This window comes from Haplochromis burtoni, unplaced genomic scaffold (genome assembly GCF_018398535.1).
Source record: "Haplochromis burtoni strain Fernald_Lab_line unplaced genomic scaffold, NCSU_Asbu1 Contig_1096, whole genome shotgun sequence".
Taxonomy (NCBI): Eukaryota; Metazoa; Chordata; class Actinopteri; order Cichliformes; family Cichlidae; genus Haplochromis; species Haplochromis burtoni.
Genome location: NW_024583457.1, coordinates 59,629 through 73,464, shown reverse-complemented (window position 1 = coordinate 73,464; position 13,836 = coordinate 59,629). Strand labels below are relative to the sequence as shown.

Below are 13,836 nucleotides of genomic sequence, written 5' to 3'. Positions count from 1 at the left end.
CCTGAGCTTATAAAAGGAGCAAAGACCAGCTCCGCCCACCAGGGGCAGTTCCCAGACTCAGGTCTCACCTGTCACATATAGCAGAGATATTCTGAATTTACACCGATAATGCTTAGTTTTATTTACTGATTTTCACTTTTGTACCTGTTTAGTATAAAGTTAGGATAAACAGTATAATGGAAATCAGCCAGGTTAGCTTGTTAAATTTTAGGTTACATTCTGTTAAATTCAGTTTTAGAAATCCACAAAGAGCAGGAAACTTCCGAGGAGTAGCAGCACATGTCAGCTGATTACAGCCTGTACACAGAAAATCGTCTGGAGCTCTCAACAGAAGTTATTGTGAGTATCTGATACACACATCCTTTAAAGACCTAATTTTAAAGTAAAGAATGTCTGTACGTTTGCCACATATACCACACACCATTGCCTTAATGAGCTTTATTAGTGAATTACGTAGCTAGTCCTGTAGTTAATCTTAAAGCTGAATCATGATAGTTAATCCGATAGCTAAGAGGAAAGGGATCGATAAGGAGTGGGATCACCCTTTAAAATGTCAGAAAAACAAACAAACATCTGTATTCCTAATTAAGTCCTTAAGTCCACTTATTTAATAAATTACATCTTTAAAATATTTTGAAAATCTTTTTTTTTTTTAAATTGGAATTCAAAAATGTTTATTAAAATTAGGATTTAGATTTTTTTATTTGCACAATTGCTTGTATGGCACAATTCGTTATTAAATCATAACATCCGTTAAATTTGAAATATTTATATTATTTACTCTTCTTATTTTATTATTTAAACAATAATTTATTTTGTTAATGCCTAAACAAAAATACGAAATTAAAACTGAATTTGTAAATGAAACTGAATCTGATCTATTTTAAAATCTATTTTACTGATGTATAATTTTAATTGCACAGTACATTTTTAAAACGCTTTATTTCGATGCGTGTGACTCTTCCGGTTCTCCATAGTTGAGTGTTGTTATGTAACAGTACTCCGGTGGTTTACCGGCGGCGTCTGGTGAGGTTTTATTAGCCGTTGCTATGGTAACCACTTGTTTCGCCTTACTCCTGCATAAGGTACAGGACATTGAAACGTACTCTTCTGGTGGTTTTCTGCTGTACCAAAGAAGGTATATATCATAAACGCTAGGCTCCTGTCGTTTGTTAAGTTAACCCGTCGGAAACTGTGATATCAGATTGAAGTTTGAACAGCGGGCAAGTAATTTTGGGGTTGGCATACACCCTGTGTTGTTTCAAATGGAAATTTGCCATGTCGTTTTACTCTTTTACTGGTATGTTTTGAATTGTCCGGTGGGAGGGTGTGTGTGTGTGTGGGGGTAACGGAAGCTGTTATTTTAATTTTGACTGTGTTTCTGTTCATTCACTTTTTAATGGCCGGCTGACTATGAAAATCCATCTGCTAATGCAGAGGGGAGGGAGACAGGACAGAAAACAGGCTGTATGCATTTGCATCATTGTTTAGGACACAGTCTCAGGCTGCATTAACACAAGACTTCTCTGAAGCAGAACACTGGTGGTTCAGGCATGATGAGTGTTACTCAGGGCTGGCCAAGACTCCTTTTCACAGCAGTGCAGTTGTACAGGGTGATATTAAGTGTTTGGTATTCCAGTAGAGACGATCAGCTGGTGTTCAGTAGACCCAGCACAGTGTCATGGGCACTTTCCTCTGGTGTTATTTTTTAATTTCTCTGTAACAATCAGCAGCCACAGTTCTTTCCACTTCCTTGTTAATGTTCCTCCTTCCTGCTCATACTCACTACCAGGTGGAGAACGATGTCGTTCCCGGACCACAGCTCCCTGCTGGGTGTGGGACCCGATTTGAAAAACATTGAAGTTATGCTGAATCACTCTGAGCTCTTCAGGGCAGAGTGTAAAGGGCTGATCCAGGAGACTGACAAAGCATGGCGGCGCATGCAAAATGATGATCAAAAGAGACTCGGTAAGCAAAAATGAATATTTAACACAGAATGAAAGACTATGGAGGTGAATTGTAATGGTTCTTCCTTTTTTAAAAAAAATTCTGCTGTCCAGATCAGCGGGTCAGAGATATCCAGTTTCTGATAAAAGAATTGCAGCTAAAGCTGGAGGAGGTCATTCTGGAGACTGATGCTCTTATAACTTTACAGAGCAGTGTTGTGAAGGCTCTGGAGGGCACCAAAGAGCCTCTGAGAGTCACTGTTCTCTGTCTGGAGGAGAGGTGAGGCAATATTTTTTTTAAATTATTATAAACGTTTACAAGTTTATAATAATAATAATGGTACCAAAGAGTCCAGGAAATGATTGAAGCATACATTTTAAAGAAGCTAATGTCAGCCCTAATTCTGTGTAAAGATGCACCTCCTAGCTAAGGCTAACATTAGGCTCATGATCTGCAGGATGAAACGCTTCCCGGCTGAGAGGGTGGAGGATGAAGTGGAAAGAGAGCTGCTGAAGGAGCAGGAGGTTCTCAAAGGAGTGGCTTCCCTCCTTGAGCGTACAGTGGAGCAGATGAGTGAACAGATTCGGTAAGAAAATTGGGCTCAATTTGATTTCGAGGGCATCATAAAAGCACACAGAGGCTTTGGGTTTGCTACCTAGCCAACCAAAGTGAAAGTCTGCTGTTTTGTTCCAGACTGAACCGATCTGCCAAGTACCATTTAGAGAAGGATCTGAAGGAGAAATCTGAGGCTCAGCACATTGACAACTCCTGTGTTGTAATGACCACCCATTCCATCGGTAACCTGCAGCTGTCCACAACCAAGAGCACCAGTCTGCCGAGGTGAACCTCTTGTTTAACACAGAAACATGTAGAAACAGTTTTCAGACATGAATTAGTTTTTTCCTACTTGAGGTCTAAACTTATGCTGTGATTAATTTCCTTAAGTTTTCTGCATAAAAGGAAAGTCAAGAAATGTTAAAAAGATAGTTGCGTCATTTGTTTTTTCTTAGCTTGACAGTGACTCCAAAGCAGTGGGAGAACATTTCAGATATCAACATAGCTAAAGCAGAGCACCAGAAGACCAACTCTGAGTCCATGAGGGCCCTGGTGCAGTCTGTCCTGGAGCAGACAGCTGCTGACATGCAGAAGCAGTTCCAGGCAACAACAACTGCCTTCCAGACACATATCCAGGAAATCAAGTCTGCCAAGAGCCAGATGGAAGAGAAACTGCCGGAGGTAGGGCAAGGAGGCTTGTTAGACTGCGTGCTTGTTGTAATATACAAGGAAGCAGATGTAATGCTATGTTTATCATTCTGCCAGGTATTAAATTAATGACTGGTTTCACATCATTTTCTGTTCTGCTTTAAAGTTAGCACGTGTTGTGGTGACCTAAGTCAGGCCTTTATATTTATATAGTTAGGAAGAATGATGGCCTGCCAAAAAGTTCTGACTTTTATAAACGTCACTCTGATGGTCTAAAACTCCTACTGGTTCTTTCATAGATAGCCTCATAAGTTCTTACTTCATTTTGTCTATTTATTGTCTTTGGTTTCCTGTAACACATTACTCACATAGTTTGAACGTGTGGTTTCCAAGAAAGTTGCCTGTGCAATCTGCTGTTCTCTACAACAGTCTGTCCTTGTGTGTGCATATACACTCATGGACTGTGTCCTTATACCTCATATCGTTTCAAAACAGTAACTGTATGATTGACTTCATATGATGCATTCAGGGGCCATGCATTGTTTTCAAACTGACCCTGCAGTAAGTGTAAGCATGAAGTCTTTTTTTATGTCATTGCATCAGCAAAATGATTATTAAAATATAATGGCCCATCCTCTTGTAGACTAAAAGCATGCATACATTGTTGATATTGTTGGCCTCAGATAATTGTGATTACTCCCTGACTTCAAAACTCTGTTTCAGTCAGAGTGTCGCTGAAAGTCCACATTTGCAGGTACACTGCTAAACAAACCTCTCACTTTAGTTTTCATTTCCAGGAGAATCAACATGTGCAGAGCAAAATGTGTCTGCATGTAACCAGAGGGCTCTCCTCTAGTCAGAGTGCCAAAAAGATGTGAATCACATCAAACTTTGTCCCCAGTAGATCAAAGATTCAGAGTGCAAAGGAACTGAATTATAGAGTGTACATTAAAAAAAAACAGACATAGCAACTGTGGTGTCATCATTGGATTTGCATTTTTGAGGCCTCAAGAGTAGCACCTTGCACAGTACCTTAGTATTTTGGTCCCAGAGGTGACCATATTTTGATGAGAGGATAGAGTGCAATGTAAACAGCTAATGCTATCAAAGTGTATTAGCAAGCTAACCTTATGTGTGCAGTGCAAAGACACATATATCTGCTAATTACAACAGAGGAACAGACTAGTGAAATGTTACGGTGTGAACACACCGTTAGAATGTTAACTTCATAGTAGAATTAGTTTGAAATAATTTCACTGCAGATTGTGAATCTTGGCTGCCCCTGGTGTGACACCTGTATTCCCTCTAGATTCTGTCTGAGATATTCAGCCAGGAGAGGCTCAGAGAGGATCTGCAAGTGGCCATCACAGAGAATGAGCATTCCCTGAATCTGGCAAATACCCGGCTGGCTATGCGTCTCCAAAGGCCCGGCAAGGAGCAGTGCTACGATCTAGCCCAGGCTCAGCTCCTCACTGAAATCCAGCACCTCACCTCTCACATCAAGAAGTATGGCCTGCAACAAAACAGATGTAAAATGTTTGTGCTGCACAGCTCAAACCTCATGACCGTGTGCAGTATTTGGGGATATTACTGCATCATTATGCAATGTCTTTTTGTCTCTGTGTTGTCAGACTGCGTGAGGAAACAACTCAGTCACAGGAGCAGCAGAGGGCGCTAGTGCGCTGCAAGCTGAGGATGGAGGAGGATGTCGATATGAAAGCCAGCTCTCTTTACATTGACGAAGTCATCTGCACTCAGCTCAGGGAGCCTGTCAGGATACATACATTCTGACCATTATATGCACTTCAGATGTATTTCAAAATGCAGTCATATTAACATTTTCTTTACAATAACTGTGATTCTGTTTGTCTTTTAAGTAGTTGGTTGGCATCATTTTTCTTTTACAACTGTTTGAATCTCTTTTTTCCCTCACTAAAATATTAAAATTGACCTCACATAGAATCTTGTGATTATTTTTATTTGCAAACTATATAATAGCTTTTTTTTGTTTTACAGCAAACTGTTCCAAGAATGAAGCCCACACACAGGATAATAAAAACTGAATTTATTAGACCTAAAAGCAATATTTAAATTTAACCTCTAAAGAAGATTGATTTAAGGTAAAAGAGATTTACTGATCACCTTCACCAGCTTGTATAGCCTGAACCCCCAGATGAACTGCATTTGCTGATGACCCTTTAATGTCAGCTACATTATCTGGGCATTATTAACACAAAAGCTCACGGAACCCAATGGCACATATGTCAGTAGCGTTTGCCTAAATGACCAGAAGTCAAACATACTTAGCTTCCAGGTCTTGGCACTCTGCTCTGCACTTGCCAAAACAGAACTAGCAGTGTAGCCCTGTTTAGGAAACATTTGGATTAAATGTGAGGATAAACTTTAAAAATCTCACAGTGGAAGATCATGTAGGTTACACATTAAGTGTATATTTATTTGTAAAGAAGTGTTGTTTTTTTTAAATTATATATCATATCAGTTCAACAATTGGTATTCATGGAAGTACTTCAAACACGCAACTCAAAGTCGTCAGGCTTGCAGTCTTAACAGGGTAACAGACAAAAGTGCACAGAGCTCTGGGTGTCAGCGATAGACTAAGACTCACATACATGTAAATATCCTTCGGCGTGGAAAGGTCAGTAAAAACATCACACTGTAGCTGTGGAAGCATGTTAGTGATTCATGGGCACTCCCATGAATACAGAACTCTGCACCTTCTAGCACACGTTTCCCATCAGTCCCCTCTTCCTCTGCTTTGTGCACATCTAACAAAAGATGAAGTGATCGCCACTGCCGGAATATTAACATGATATGAGCATAAAAACATTTTAGAGTTATCATGAGAATTTTTTGCAACAACTGATCCAGTTTTACACACACAGCAGTGGAAACTGTGAATATGATGGATAAGTGGTTAGCATAAAAGTTAAGTGGCCATGCTTGTAATTAATAGACTGTAAGTATCAGGAGTGTGAAATTTACTTAGATGCAGAGTAAAGTACTTTAATTCAAAAACAAACAAAAAATGTAAACATTAATAAAAGCATCAGAAGAAACCCTAAAGATCTGTTTGAAACATGCACTTGCTAAGCCTTTATGCTCTCCTATGGTGTTGGTCAAAGCTCTTGGGGGCAGCTTTTCCATTCTGAGAAGCTCTGCCTCTAGTTGAAGCGTATGTGACGTCTGCACTTCACCTACAGACACACAGGAGGAGAGGGGAACATCTTATCATTGGTAAATTTCAGTGATTTTCAGTTAAATCCTTGGTGCTTCAGAAACATTACCTCGTGCCACTGCAGTGTGGAGACGGGCAGAGCCAGATGACAATGTGGGCATGCACGGATTTGATCTGGGTCGCCTCCATTGATCCAGGGGCCACGGCTGGGTCTGTCTGAGAAGTTTAATTCCTTGTTGGTGGTCATCAGCTGCGGAATGCCCCCCATTTTTAAGAAATCAACCTGATCCTCCAACTCCTCCTCTGACTCCTCCTCCAACTCCTCCTCTGATGCTCCCTTTGACTGCTTTTCCACTTCATATTCCCACCTGGTTGTTGTAATACATGCCATCTGTTTTGTGGGGAATACAGAAAAAGATATTATACAGTGACTCTTTACAGTGTAAATACTGTAGAGTGATTTTTCTTAATATGAAGAATACCAATGATCAGCGTGAACAGTTCGATTCAATGCCTTGTTTTTTTTCTTTCAATTCAATTCAGTTTTATTTATAAAGAGCAAAAAAAAATACACTAGTAAGGTCAAGACCCAACAATAATACAAAGAAAACCCCAACAATCAAACAACCCCCTATGAGCAAGCACTTGGTGACAGTGGCAAAGAAAATCCCCCTTTTAACAGGAAAAAACTTCTGGCAGAACCAGCCTAGGTCTTTGGCAGCATAACTAAGGGAGGATTTTGATCCTAACTTAACTATAAGCTTTATCAAAAAGTTTTAAGCCTAATCTTAAAAGAAGGTGTCTGTCTCCACAATCCAAACTGGGATCTGGTTCCACAGAAAGGGGGCCTGAAAGCTGAAGGCTCTGTGTCCCATTCTATTTTTAAATGCCCTAGGAACCACAAGTAAGCCTGCAGTCTGAGAGCAAAGTGTATTATTGGAGTGATACAGTAATATGAGGTGTTGTTCAAAGGACATAAACATTACTGAGAGATATGTGATCCTCTGCACACAAATGTTAAACTTGTTGCTCAAAACCTGTGAGCTCAGTTTGATTTGGTCCTTAACTCTGAGCCTCACATTCTTCCTCTCTATGAAATAGAACAGGCTAGAGCACCTAGACTTTCATGCACTGATCTGGAGACAATCATACACATATTTACTGTATTTGCAGCTCCCTTCTCTTGGGCATGAGGAAGCCTGAGGAGATCAGACCAGAAGAACCAATGACTTCCTTTGGATCACCTCTTAAAACTCATTTCTATAGACTTGTTTTTAAGTGATTCTGCTACACGTGATGTCTTCTATCTGATCATTTTCATCTTTTACTTGGCTTCCTATATTTTCCTCCAGTGTCATATCTGTTTATTTTTAGTCTTTTTGTTGTGTGTATGTGTGTAACTTTAATCCACATGTATCCTTTCAATTTTCTGCTTAGCTTGATAAACCGTGATTATTATATGTAAAATAATGCTTTTAAATACCTCGTGCTCTTCTATATCAGCAACTGGAAATGATGCCATACATCTGGTACAATTTACTGACATTTCTGCTGTTAAGAGAAGCACGGCAAGCGTTAAATAGCAGGAAATAAAATTACACTGAGGTTTACTGAGATTTTCGCTGAATCTATTATTCTCTTACTCTCTTTGAGTGCCCTGCTGGTCGCTTGTAGGGGACTTGATGACTTCTCAGTGACTGAGCAGGTCAAGCCATGATTGGGCTGGTCTCTCAGTCTGACGTAACAGCCGCAGTCTCTGCAGAGCTCAGTGCGGCTCCCACACACCAAGCTGTGTCCGTCCAGCTCCTTCGATGGCACTTCTAGGTCACAAAACTGGCATGCTTGCAGACGTTCCACACATTCATCAGCCTGTGAGACAGCGAAAAGCACAGTTAGACTGATAACTAGGATAACTAGGGCTCGTCCATGTGGGCAGCTGCAAGTTTAACTTGAGCATGAAGGTGTGGATTCTGTTTTGGTCATAACCCTCTCAAGTCTATGGCGACTGTCTTCACTGGGGACAGTGATGGTGGGATTCCAGCACTTTCCAGTTCATGGCAAGCTAGAGCTTAAACTTGTCAAATTTAAAGGACATCGTGCAACCTTCAGCTCCACTTACTCAAAGTAAAGTAAAGTGAATGCAAAGTGCTACTTACTAAGGCACATTTAATCAAATATTAGTGGGGTGCATGTATATATTTGAGTCTGTATATGTCTTGATCCTGTGTGTCTTTGAGAAAATCCAAAATAGATTTAATAAATAATTAAAAGCCCCAAATCACCTTGACATCCATGCCCATGATGATGAGTGAATGTAACCTTCTGACCACAGCTGCACTATGTTGTTCTAATGTGTCTGAATGTCTACCTAAATGGTGGTTTTGGTTTCACCTCATGATCCATCAGCTGAGAACGTTCCATCTTCTTGTTGCACTTGGAGCACCTCACCTGATAACAAGCAAATTTGCAGATTTACATAGATGTGCTGTGTCTGTGCGTCGTGTACGTGTTTTACTTTTTCACATTGTGAGAACACCAACTCTTTGTAAAACAAAGTAAACACTGGAATAGCTCATAAATCTCACTGCCTTCATGTTGAGTTGTTACCTACATTTTGCCCAATAATTGAGGGATCCATCATATTCTGATACACAAAACTACTCTCAGCTGCTTCCTTTTATTCACCAGGGGTCACCACAGCAGGGAGCTCCAGGGAGTCCCATATGGAAAAGATATATAAATCTTATAAAGTTTGTATCTGTCTTGTGTGAAACTTGTATGAAAAGCATGCAAGAGTTAAAACAGATATAAGATCCCTAGAAAAATTATATAAATGAAACCTGTATGTTTTAGATTCTTACTAAAACAATATATGACAGTGGCCACTTTCATGAGTAAATCATATAAGCCTTATATGATTCACTATATGAAGTAGGCCACATCTGATGCAAGTCTTTTATAAGTTTTTTCTATTTCTTTTCCATATGGGGTGTCTTTTTTTTTACACCTGATGAGCTTCCTGACATGCCCCCCAAAAGCATTCATATCTCCTCCCAGGACTGAACCTGGGAGCAGTCACTTGTTTGGCAAATATGCAAATTGCTCACTACACAGACACATGCTGATACTCAAAAGGTAGAAAGGTGTACCAACGCGCAGGGAATGACAGCACTCTGTCTGTGGCCTGTGCTGAAATTCTGAAATGATTTGTACCTCTGCATGCTGTTCCTCTCTGTGATCCTTCAGCTGATCCCTGGGAACTGATTCATTGCAGTCCGGACAGAGACATAGGAATCGGCTGCAGTGCGTCTCATGTAGAGCAAAGTTGGCTTCAGCGACCTCTTTGTGGCTTAAACAACAATAGAAGGAAAGACGTATGTCATTTTGTAGCGAGGGAAGTCACATTCAAAAACAAACACAGAAATAAAGTATGTATCCGAGAACCACATTTTTTGTTCAGCTGTCCTACTGAATGCTACTATAGGAAGTGACAGGTATGCCCTGCCTGTAATACAGCTGGACTCTCTTTTTTGGACTGTCCTGCTACGTGTTAACACAGTAAAAGCACAGGGAGTGAGGAGGGAGGAGAAAAATTGCAGATTTATTATTGCTTACAATCAGTTAGAGATGAGACACACCTTATTCAGTGAAGCAGTAACACGAAAATATCTTTATTAGGGAGAGCCTTCCTGAAAACGAAACTAAGACTGCTTATGATTTACGTAAACTGTCAGACTCACGCAGTTTCCATTAAGCAGCAGCTCAATTGAAGCAGAGCACAGTATGGGCTTTCACACAGTGAAAGAGGTGACTGACTCTAGCTTTTTGAGACTGGGCCCTCTTTAGAAAACAGATTTAAAGCATTTTACCGTTCCATATCAATTTTCAGTCACCGAAACCATACTTGGTTTGCAAACTTCTAACAAAGACTTTTATATATGAGCAGATCAGGACAACGTGCCTGTTTCTTTCAGACATAATTGCCATTCTGACACTCATTCTGTTCAGTTTTTTTGACTCCGACCGATCTATCCACCTTACGTGGTGGTTTATTCACATTCACTTTCCGGTTATCAAATTAACTGTAATCAATCATTTAAAAGTACTTTTAAATCGAAGTTTCACTTCAAACAACGCTGTCACATGTCACGAACTCACCACTGGCCGCAGGTGCGTGTTGCCTCCTTGTCTTCCATAAAAATGATCCGAGTGTGGAAGATTAATCTGAAATGCCTGACTGCTCTCACAACTTTGGTACTGCTTCCCCAAAATAGAAAGTGAAAACATCTAGCAGTTGTGTACAGATTGCTATTGCGGACACCTGCCACAGAGGGGCGAGCGCGAGTTCTAAATACGTCTTCAGTGGCCGTTTCAGTTCTTCAGTTTAATGCAGGACTGAACTGGAAACGTATTGAATTTCAACGCTTTGTTTCGATATTGCTCCTTACTTATTTAGGGACGTGTTTTTATTCACATTTTATGAATGTTTTAACATTTACCACCTTAAAAACATGTACTGAAAAATTCTCTCTCTCTCTCTCCCTCCCCCCCCCTCTCTATATATGCATGCATAATGATATCTGATATCTGATCATACTCTCTCCAAAATTTCACATATCGGTTTACTCTTTTTTAAAATGTGATACATAGTTCTAAAGTAAGCAAATTCATATTTTGCAGTGTCCCTTGATGTTGGGCCCACAGGCATAGATTCTGGTTCTTCTGTAGCAGCACCTGTTGTTTGCTGAGGAAGAGTCTGCAGCTCTTGTTACAAACACATCCAAACTGATCATATCAAGGGACCAAACCTAGGGATTCCCAAAGAGGATCAATCCCACTCAGCACCTGTAAGTGCCCCCAGAGGAAGTGCTGGGCTTTCTGAGAGGAGACCATGTTGCGGAAAAAATCGCTCTCTTTAGTGAGTGTGGTATGTGACACTCGGAGTCTGCTGCACATCCTAAATCTCACCATTTTCCACTTGGACACTGAGAGAAAACGGCGTCATTCTCACTCAGGTAATAGAGGTAATCCTGTTAAATGAGACAAGGTGGAATTTATTGATTTGTTACAACAATGGCTGTTTTCTAAAAGAAACAAGAGCTGGAATTTGGCTCTTGTTTAAACCAGATGTTGTTATTTTTTTCTTCTCTCAGTTTTTCCCTGTGCAGCTCCTCTGCTGTGGCAGCTGGCAGCACTGATGTAAGAGAGAGAAGAAGAGCAGCGGGCCTCCAGTGAGGAGGTGATTAGGCTCCGGAACCAGCTCCAGAAGGCTTAACAAGAGACCGAGCTCAAACAGAGGTGCAGGGGATGGGTGGGAGGGTTGGGGCACTGGGGACAATAATACTACAATACTACAATGACAGGACAAGCTGTTCATGTTTGTGTTTTTACTGGTGATGGGGCCATTTGATTGAACGTTTGTAATTAATGCTAATTAACTGATGCCAGTGCTGCTTGAGAAATGGTGCTCTTTCCAAAAGTTTGAAAAAAATATATACAAATTTAGCAGTTTTTAGTACGAGTTTTAGTAAAGCGGCAGAATGAAAATATTCTTTTAAGCTTGCCTTCATGTATTCACATCTATCTATCTATCTATCTATCTATCTATCTATCTATCTATCTATCTATCTATCTATCTATCTATCTATCTATATATCAGCTTCAGCTTTATGACCATATTAAGGACATCCGTAATCTCCGTCATTACACAGAGTCAAAAGTAGGAAAAAAAACAAACATGGTTACTGACTATTTAGATTGGTCTGAAGCCTGGAGTAATGGATCACAGGAATTTCGTTATAATTAATCTGACAATCCACTATTGTAACACCATATATTTGACAGAACAGTAGAGATTAGAGAGAGAGAGCACAATAGGTCCACCTGAAATTGCTGAAAGAGGGCAGAAAGGAGCTGGTGCTGAGTGCAGGCCATGACCATCACAGTGACAGTTAGAGTCAAGGCTTCATCTATGTTTCATGGAATAATTGTATAAAACTTTATACATTCAAAATTCAAATAAACTTAAAGTTGCATTAAGTTTTTCCATGCTTGGCTTCATGGATGGATTTATGACTAAAACCAGTTATTTACACCAAGCCCATTCCTTTTATCCCTGTTATTAAAGAAAAAAGCATATCAGTAAAAGACATACAACACTCCACTAGTTCTATTAGACCGTACAAATCCAAGCACTTCACACCAAAGCAGACAAAAAGGAGGGGGAAAAAAGCTGATGAGATACAAAGCAAAACAAATCACACAAAGTTCAAGGAAGTGTGTGCAGCCAAGATATGACGTACTTATTCTGCAATTAGTTTTTTTTTTTTTTACCAGGAGCCTGATTTAAACAATTTAATAAACTCAGTCCATCCTTTCCAGCACTGATCAAATGAAAGTCCATTTTACTATCAGGGAACCTTTTTTTGATAGCGTTTTTTAGTAGCAACTGTTGCATTTAGTTAGCAGGAAAATCCGTAAGCATGTGTGGTATCTTACCCAAATAAAAGATTTGAACGGGGGAAATTAGTTGAACATTTTTCCAAATATGAGTGATCAGAGATGGATTGAGTGAAAAAAAAAAATTGAACTATCAGTGTGGGAGCACCGACACTAACAATTTAACAGTCTGATCCTCCTGTGTTAGATGCAAACTCGTTGATCCTGGTAATTTATGCCCTGTGCTGACTGACAGAAGAGAATGTACAGGAACTGCACGCACACAGACACAAACGCATGATTTCCATCTCTCCATGTGTTTGAGGCTGAGAGTGTGCAGACAAGCAAGCGCAAAAGCGCAACTTTCACAGTGAGCTGCAGGTGACGCTAACAGACAAGTTTTAGTTGCAGGAAAAGCTGTGAGTCCTCAGCCTGTGCTCTGCACTCTTTAGCCGCACACTTGAATGACACTGACACTCAACACCAATGAGCCATTCTGGAATTCTTTCGTCAGGTGGAGGCTCAAAGGGGACTGTGGTCGCCTCCTGCGGAGCTCCTCCATCACACATGGGAGAGCGGTCAGTAGGGAAGCAGCTGCTGGAGAGAAGTGCTGAAAAACTGCAGGCTGAGCTGAGCACAGCTGGAAAAGAAGAGACAGCACTGAGGAAAGACCTGGAGGCTTCCCAAAACAGTATTTGAATTTGTGTGTTGGGCAAAGTTACACCAAGAACTCAAACAGTCCTATGTTTTCCTGTCTTTCTGATTATCAGTTATATCTGGTTCTCACTGACACGGCAGGTGAAAAGAGTGATCTGGACACTCAGCTAAAAGAGGTCAGGGTAGGAACTCATCTCATTCATCATATTTATTCATCTGTTAATCATGGCATTGACTTCTCTCTGTTTTGGGGCCATTGTGACAGACAGCAGGAGCTTTGCCCTGAGAAACTAGGAGAATGAGAACAGCAACAGATAAGAGGCAATCACCAATATTCTCATCAGTTTTATGTATAGAAGTAATTTAATGTATTGAAACTGTGTATTTCAGAGGCT

General features: G+C 40.3%; 2 protein-coding genes across 5 annotated transcripts; one reads left to right on the top strand and one right to left on the bottom strand.

Annotated features, from left to right (window-relative positions):
• The first annotated feature begins 316 nt into the window (after positions 1-316).
• Positions 317-5,091, top strand: tekt1 (tektin 1). 3 transcript variants are annotated; one of them, XM_042216527.1, is made up of 8 exons: positions 317-339; positions 1,793-1,968; positions 2,061-2,226; positions 2,405-2,533; positions 2,641-2,787; positions 2,958-3,183; positions 4,460-4,656; positions 4,782-5,091. In XM_042216527.1, the coding sequence occupies exons 2-8, from the start codon at positions 1,803-1,805 to the stop codon at positions 4,939-4,941; spliced, it is 1,191 nt and encodes a 396-aa protein (XP_042072461.1). In that variant the 5' UTR covers positions 317-339; positions 1,793-1,802; the 3' UTR covers positions 4,942-5,091. The 3 variants fall into 3 exon arrangements, with proteins under 3 accessions (XP_042072461.1, XP_005951736.1, XP_005951737.1); XM_005951674.2 differs by lacking the exon at positions 317-339 and adding an exon at positions 986-1,138; XM_005951675.2 differs by lacking the exon at positions 317-339 and adding an exon at positions 1,001-1,085.
• Positions 5,092-5,200: 109 nt separating this feature from the next.
• Positions 5,201-10,637, bottom strand: xaf1 (XIAP associated factor 1). 2 transcript variants are annotated; one of them, XM_005951676.3, is made up of 7 exons: positions 10,505-10,637; positions 9,560-9,695; positions 8,738-8,794; positions 7,990-8,215; positions 7,830-7,897; positions 6,456-6,737; positions 5,201-6,365 (listed from the first exon to the last, which is right to left on the bottom strand). In XM_005951676.3, the coding sequence occupies exons 1-7, from the start codon at positions 10,540-10,542 to the stop codon at positions 6,333-6,335; spliced, it is 840 nt and encodes a 279-aa protein (XP_005951738.1). In that variant the 5' UTR covers positions 10,543-10,637; the 3' UTR covers positions 5,201-6,332. The 2 variants fall into 2 exon arrangements, with proteins under 2 accessions (XP_005951738.1, XP_005951739.1); XM_005951677.3 differs by having other exon boundaries at positions 7,830-7,894.
• Between the last annotated feature and the right edge of the window lie 3,199 nt (positions 10,638-13,836).

Coding starts and splice junctions, on each gene's coding strand:
- tekt1 (XM_005951674.2), top strand. CDS start 1,050: ATGGTAACCACTTGTTTCGCCTTACTCCTGCATAAGGTACAGGACATT. Junction 2,788..2,957: donor AAGAGCACCAGTCTGCCGAG/GTGAACCTCTTG, acceptor GTTTTTTCTTAG/CTTGACAGTGACTCCAAAGC. Junction 3,184..4,459: donor TGGAAGAGAAACTGCCGGAG/GTAGGGCAAGGA, acceptor TATTCCCTCTAG/ATTCTGTCTGAGATATTCAG.
- xaf1 (XM_005951676.3), bottom strand. CDS start 10,542: ATGGAAGACAAGGAGGCAACACGCACCTGCGGCCAGTG. Junction 9,696..10,504: donor ACACGCACCTGCGGCCAGTG/GTGAGTTCGTGA, acceptor TTGTTGTTTAAG/CCACAAAGAGGTCGCTGAAG. Junction 8,216..8,737: donor CTCAGCTGATGGATCATGAG/GTGAAACCAAAA, acceptor GCTGTCTCACAG/GCTGATGAATGTGTGGAACG.